We start from the raw sequence: 7,061 nt of genomic DNA, 5'->3' as shown, positions 1-7,061 counted from the left end.
TTTAACCATGTGTGTAGGTGTATGCTGTGTCATTCACAACAACCTAGGATTTCAGAACATTTTATTATGAAACACAGTATACAGTTTTGGTGCTTTTGTTTCAGGAAAAAATGAATCTGGGAAAACCTTCATAGCTCACAAACCTTGTGACCAACCTTAACAGAATGCTGGGACTAAGCCTATCCATAACACAAAGCAGACAGATATAAAAAAGCATTTGGTATTGAAGATGAGAAATTCAGTCAAACACTTCTGCTTAAATACTTAATGTACACAAACAATATGATCTATTGAAAATGGATTTAATACAAATCTTTCTCTGCCATCAATATACCATCAAGCCGCTATGAACTTTAACCTTACAAGTATCCTAGGGTCATCAGATAAACAGGAAATGATATGGCATATTCTTACTTCACAATCTTGAGAATGCACTCAATGCTTAGTCCCCATCTCAGTATGGCTCAAATAGCACTGAAACACTTGTTGACACATATTTGGCCCTTATAGTACAGACACCCCCCTATGTAGACACCTATGTCCCCTTTATCCCTCACTGCAGCTGGTCTCCACCCACTGAAACACTGATAATCCATTAGCCCTCCAGGACCATGTCCTCACTGACCCACGATCAGGTCTTATTGAATGGTTAATGGGTATGAAAAGGGCTTGGAGAAGGAGAACGGATCCCACATCAGTTGATTAGTTTTACCAACGCATGTCAATATTCTACACTGCAACTGTCCCAGTAGTCTCTTTAGGGGCCTATGACAGCCTAATCCTCTTGTTTCTCCAGGACTTGGATATGAACCTTCTTTATCTGGCTGTTGCCAGGCAGTTTGAGGTTCTCCTCTGTGAGCTCGCTCTCCTCCTCAGAGTCTGAGTTGGCGTCGTTGTCCTGTGAAGACTCTCTGTCCGAGTCGCTGTCCGAACCACTGAGCTCCACCAGCGACACATCCTGATAGAGAGACAAAGGAATCAATGTCATCATTAACATAATGAGCTCATTTGAATGCTAGGCCAAAAGTCAGACACTGATGTGGTTCAGTGCAACATGGCAGTGTTACCACAGTTTCTATATGTTTCCTTATTATGTCAAAATAAACAAGTCTCCAACCCCTACATCACTCACAAACTGAAAATATATGCGTACATTGTACAATAAATTGGTGAGAGGCTCAAATATCACGTTAATTTGTACATATGCACTAACTGCAGCAAAGTTGGTTCCTGTTCCAGTCACGTCTTTGGTCACGTTCACGTGGGTCAAACAAAAACCGCCTAATGATAGGTTGACAATAGAGCCTCCCACAATGCAGGCAATGGCCGCAGGGTGAAGTTGGTGAAGAGCAACTGCAGAAACTTGCAGTGGACTGCAGTCAAAACGTCATTATCACATTATTTTTGTAAAGTTCACGCAGTCAACATGTAGGTACAAAGTCGGACAAATTTTATCCTGATAAATGCAACACACTTTGAAAGGCGACTTCACAAAAAGTGATCACCTCGAACGCGCCCAATGTCTCACTTGCAGGACAGAGTCAGCTATGTGCAAAGTAAACAGCAGAATCTGGCAGACTTCCGCAAAAACCATGAGTGCGAAGCACAAGGCCAAACTTCATGGTTGTTGCCCCTGGAGCTATAATGTTGCAGCAGAACTACAAAAAAACCATTGCACACTCATCTGTAGTACCTGCAGTTCAACCTGTTGATTGTGGCAATGTCATATCGCAGTCTCAGTTGAATTTAGCTGATGAAAACTAGAAGTGCCCTTTCTCTGCTCAGTTGTTCCACAACATGTAGCCTGAACAGCCGCTAGTGGTCGCTGTTTACCTCTCTTTTGGAGTGGGACAATCAAAAGACAGACTAGCGGCTGTTCAGGCTACAAAATAAGATAGGGCTGCTCGTGGTGTTCTGGCGTCACACTTCCCCTCGCTATAAAAAGACAGCCACACTAGACTCACCATCTCTATGACCTTTCCAGATTCCTCCACCCTCTCTATGTCATAGTGGCCCTCAGGTGCCTGCTCCATCTGCAACTTGAGCTTCTCATTGGCCTGGGCCATCTGGGGCAGGAAGTTCTGCAGTCTGTCCAGAACTGAAACACGACACACAGTTGTATGTACGTAACTACACACGTAGCAATCTGCTGAACATATTTAGCAAGCTAGCCAATCTACAAACAAACGCCAGAAATAGTTTGTAACTCACCACTACTTCTTGGGACCCTCTCGGTCTGCAAAGACCTGCCAGCCTTGGGCCCCTTCGACTTGAGGAGAAGCTTGTCATGAAGACCTATGTGCAAGGACACCGAAATGTTACATATGACCACGTTGATGTGTTCATGCTAACAGTGGAGGCTACTGGGGGGAGGTCGGCTCATAATAATGGCCAGAATGGAGTGAATTGTATAAAACACATGGTTTTTCCATTCCAAACATTATGATCCATCCTCCCCTCAGCAGCCTCCACTGGAACATAATGTTGTTAAAGAGTTTGTGCATGTAGCTAGGATAGCTAACAGGCTAAACAACTCCTCAGATAAATCAGTTACGGGAAAAAGTATCAAACCTCCTCCGTTGCCACACGCGAGCAAGTCTTGTGAGCTTGTTTTGTTGTTGTTCAAATGTAACTCCATTTCGTCGTTGTGTGATGCTTTTGCTTCAACATGTGTGCTGCAGCTGTTTTGCGCTTGCTTCCGCAACGTGAGAGTTTACTTCCGGTGTCATGAACGCCGACGACGTTTCAAAATAAAAGTCCCTGACTTTCGTACCAGGTTAGGAGAATTAACGTAGCAGGAATATGAGGATTTAAAAAAAAACACGTTTTATTGTCACACACGGGATAGGTGCAGTGAAATGTGTTGTTTTTAAACAGCGTCAGCCATAGTAGTATGGTGCCCGAGGGAACAGCGAAAGATTGTTCACTTTGTCGGCTCGGCTATTCATGGGTTTGGATTAGGGTTAGGGTTAGCTAAAATGCACACAAAAAAATCAACGTTTGACATTTAATTGACAATTTAAAAAAATTAAATTCCCTCAGATTACATAGTAACAGAAAAAGTGTTTTTTTGACGTCTTAAGTAATGTGGTCTGTCCCAACTGACTTTTATGTACAGTGGTTTTTGTATGTGTTCTTGTCTGACTTTAATAATTTGTCTATTTTTGTCAATCAAATAAGTATTTAAAAAAATAAAAATAAAGTTTTTTTTGCTTAAAAAAATATTTGTCCGTGTTCTAATTTCGTGGTCAAGACCATGACGTTGATGGTAAAAGTAAATTATCTAGCTATAGTTTTACAATTTGTCAACTACTTTTTTTTAAAAAATTTAAATTGTTTTGGTGATACAATTTGATTAATTATATTAACTCCAAATGATTGGTCACTACTGTCTGTATTTATCTATATCATGAATACTCTTATTATAATGTGCTACATTTAATATGATTATTGGCAGAACTGGCATATTTTATTAAACCTATGACATTTATAGAGCATCGGAGTGTGAGTGGTGCAATGAAAGCTTTTAGAGCTTTATGATGTTGTGAATAACATCAGGCTGAGAAGGTTCAGGCAAACAAATCAAATATAATTATTAAGTCCTTTTTACATCAGCAGATGTTACAAAGTGCTTATACAGAAACTCAGCCTAAAACCCAAAATTGCAAGCAATACAGATGTAGAAGCACCGTGGCTAGGAAAAACTCCCTAGAAAGGCCGGAGCCTAGGAAACCGAGAGAGAGAGAGAGCGAGAGCGAGAGAGAGAGCTGCCTGTCCAAGAAGGCTCAAAGTCATTGGTCACAGATAAAATGACATCAAATCACGTTATATGTACAGTAGCTTTGATTGGACTAATCATGCCATCATCATACTTTCGAAATCTTAGCTAGCAGTCATCATCATGAATCAAGTAAACAATCTACTGGCAAATCCTTTTTAATCCTTGTCATGTGAAGAGAAATAATGGCTCATTGGCCATTGGACAGAAAGATTACACAATAAGTTAGAAATCGCTAATTCAACAATGAGTAGTTTGGAAGGAATCAGTGACAATGGCTAACTTCAAGCATTACAAAGAAATGACTAGCCTGCTATTCAGTGGAGTGGCTGTGTGTCCCAAATGGCTCTTTTCCAAGTTTAAAATGATAAACATTCAACATTGGCCATGCTGTCAATGAAGCATGAGTTGTGCTTCAACTGTTAACTCGGAACTGCGAAAACTTGACTTCAATGAGTTCAAGACAACTGGGAAGTCAGGAATAAACAAGCTCCAACTGGGAAAATACGTTTTGAACGGTCATCCAACTCGGAATTATAAATCTGGCCTCTTTCTAGAGCTACGACCTGAAGATCACTGGATTCGACCTTGTTTTTTCCGGGTTCCCAGTTGTTTTGAAAGAACCATAAATCCAGAGAATGCCAGACTTTGATGACAAAATTTGCCCACGAAGGACCACCGAGCCACCTTCCTGTTCAAATGAGCACAGCACAAAAAGGTGAGTCCAAAAATGTATTGTATGCTGCTGCATAAATGATGTAATATGCCAGGGAGATATGTATACCAGAGCTAAGAAAGTAATACTAAGTGTATGTTGTGTAGTAAGATGTTAGTAGCCCATGTGCCTCACCCTAATAATTTGGTCTATTTACCCCTCTTAATTTCCCCTACTGTTCTGACTTGGTGGTGCACAAGTAGCCTATAACCCCGGGGCGGCAGCGTAGCCTAGTAGTTAGAGCGTTGGACTAGTAACCGAAAGGTTGCAAGATCGAATCCCTGAGGTGACAAGGTATAAAATCTGTCGTTCTGCCCCTGAACAAGGCAGTTAACCCACTGTTCCTAGGCCATCATTGAAAATATGAATTTGTTGTTAATTGACTTGACTAGTTGTTTTATTTTTTATTTCACCTTTATTTAACCAGGTAGGCTAGTTGAGAACAAGTTCTCATTTGCAACTGCGACCTGGCCAAGATGAAGCATAGCAGTGTGAATAGACAACAACACAGAGTTACACATGGAGTAAACAATAAACAAGTCAATAACACGGTATTATTTTTTTTAAAGTCTATATACATTGTGTGCAAAAGGCATGAGGAGGTAGGCGAATAATTACAATTTTGCAGATTAACACTGGAGTGATAAATGATCAGATGGTCATGTGCAGGTAGAGATACTGGTGTGCAAAAGAGCAGAAAAGTAAATATATAAAAACAGTATGGGGATGAGGTAGGTAAATTGGGTGGGCTATATACCGATGGACTATGTACAGCTGCAGTGATCGGTTAGCTGCTCAGATAGCAGATGTTTAAAGTTGGTGAGGGAGATAAAAGTCTCCAATTTCAGCGATTTTTGCAATTCGTTCCAGTCACAGGCAGCAGAGAACTGGAACGAAAGTCGGCCAAATGAGGTGTTGGCTTTAGGGATGATCAGTGAGATACACCTGCTGGAGCGTGTGCTACGGGTGGGTGTTCCCATCGTGACCAGTGAACTGAGATAAGGAGATAAGTTAAATAAAGGTTCAAAAAAATAAAAACCTGTTTTAAAGAAATGTAATCATCTAATATTGTAAGAGATTTCATTGTCTACTTATGGGCATCCCCTTTATTTATCCTACAGTCCTGGCTTGGTGTACCGGGAGAACACTGTAAGAACAGCCCATGTTCTAAATTCTGTCTCTGTACATTTCAAAAGTGCTAAAGGAAGGTGACTACATCCATCCTGGCTCGCTCATTAATGTCTTAATCAAAATTACGGATTGCCTCTTATCCGCTTGTTGTCCCCTTATGCCATAGTTTGTACATCTCAATTGTCATTAAAAACCACAGCAAGTCAGCCATATCAGCTATGTTTTTTTAAAAGGAAGTTAATGAGGCTGAGTGAACTGTTTCGTTGCCAGACAAGGCTCAGCTGATAGCCAGGTGTAGCAGTGGTAAGATGTTGGGACTGCTGTTGGGACAGCTTTATGTAGGCCGTTTGTGGGGACCGTTTGTCACCGTTATAGTACAATTAATGTATTGTTTAGTGTTGTGTAGTGTCTTTGCTGGCATGCATCCCACTTTTATATATATTTTTTGCCACAGTGGGCAGTGGGCATAGAGATCCTAATAAATTACTAGAGGGGCTATATTCTATGTCATAATCCTTCAAAATTCCAGAATGTAGTGAAAATGGCAGCCATTTTGGTCTGAGAGAAATCCAATCCAGTCTAAATAGAAGGGAAAGGGAGATGGGGGATACCTAGTCAGTTGTACAACTGAATGCAATCAATTGAAATGTGTCTTCCGCATTTAACCCAACCCCTCTGAATCAGAGAGGTGCCAGGGCTGCCTTAATGAATGGCAGTAGAGGCAAAGGTGATGCATTTCCTGCTTTTACCTATGCAGGAAAATAAAAGGCATGCAATATATCAGAAATTGTGTAATAAAATATTGTCACCCCAAAAGATTGTTGTATAATTATAAATACAGTTATGAAGCTTTTATACACTTGTTCTGTTTAAATAGCCTCCAAAATATATGTAAACAGAACATACATGTCTTAAATGTTGTTTTCTTGGAAAGCTGTGAGTGTTATTATATAATACAATATCAGTAGCCCTACTTGTTGCATTTAGAATTTGTCTAAGTCCTATCATCAACTGATTTAGCTCAGTTGGTAGAGCATGGCGCTTGCAGTGTTCGATTCCCACCGGAAACCAATACGAAAAACAGTAGTAAATGTATACACTCACTAAGTCGCTCTGGATAAGAGCATCTGCTAAATGACTAAAATGTCATTTCAGCCAGTGTATGGCTGTGGATTGACTGCATTGTTTAAATGGAATGCTGGCATATTGGCAGTTAATTTTTAAAAAAATGATAGACTCATTCCTCTAAAACTGGCTGGCATTGCTCTAACAAACATGCAGTGCATATACGGTTCAAATTCATTGTTTTACACAATATCTTATCACAGCAGTGGCGAACCATGGTTGATTTACTCCCTTACTAAAATGGCTGACATTTTAGACCATTGATGGCGATTGGTGAGTCACGAATTTCCCAGTATGCACTGCAATTCGGTC

At 40.5% G+C, this 7,061-nt stretch overlaps 1 protein-coding gene across 1 annotated transcript; it reads right to left on the bottom strand.

Moving 5' to 3' along the window:
* Positions 1 to 44: 44 nt before the first annotated feature.
* nopchap1 (NOP protein chaperone 1) lies at positions 45 to 2,734 on the bottom strand. The gene is made up of 4 exons (XM_029630267.2): positions 2,572 to 2,734; positions 2,212 to 2,295; positions 1,965 to 2,098; positions 45 to 958 (listed from the first exon to the last, which is right to left on the bottom strand). The coding sequence occupies exons 1-4, from the start codon at positions 2,636 to 2,638 to the stop codon at positions 776 to 778; spliced, it is 468 nt and encodes a 155-aa protein (XP_029486127.1). The 5' UTR covers positions 2,639 to 2,734; the 3' UTR covers positions 45 to 775.
* Positions 2,735 to 7,061: the final 4,327 nt, after the last annotated feature.

Source organism: Oncorhynchus nerka, linkage group LG23 (assembly GCF_034236695.1).
Source record: "Oncorhynchus nerka isolate Pitt River linkage group LG23, Oner_Uvic_2.0, whole genome shotgun sequence".
In the NCBI taxonomy this organism is placed as follows: domain Eukaryota; kingdom Metazoa; phylum Chordata; class Actinopteri; order Salmoniformes; family Salmonidae; genus Oncorhynchus; species Oncorhynchus nerka.
Note: the sequence above shows the minus strand (reverse complement) of the source record. Positions and strands in the feature narration are given on the sequence as shown.

Excerpts from the sequence above, each read along its gene's own strand:
- nopchap1 (XM_029630267.2), bottom strand. The coding sequence starts at position 2,638 with ATGGAGTTACATTTGAACAACAACAAAACAAGCTCACAAGACTTGCTC. Across the intron at positions 2,099-2,211 it reads GAGGGTCCCAAGAAGTAGTG|TTCTGGACAGACTGCAGAAC; the intron begins GTGAGTTACAAA and ends GTCGTGTTTCAG. Across the intron at positions 959-1,964 it reads CTGGAAAGGTCATAGAGATG|GATGTGTCGCTGGTGGAGCT; the intron begins GTGAGTCTAGTG and ends TCTCTCTATCAG.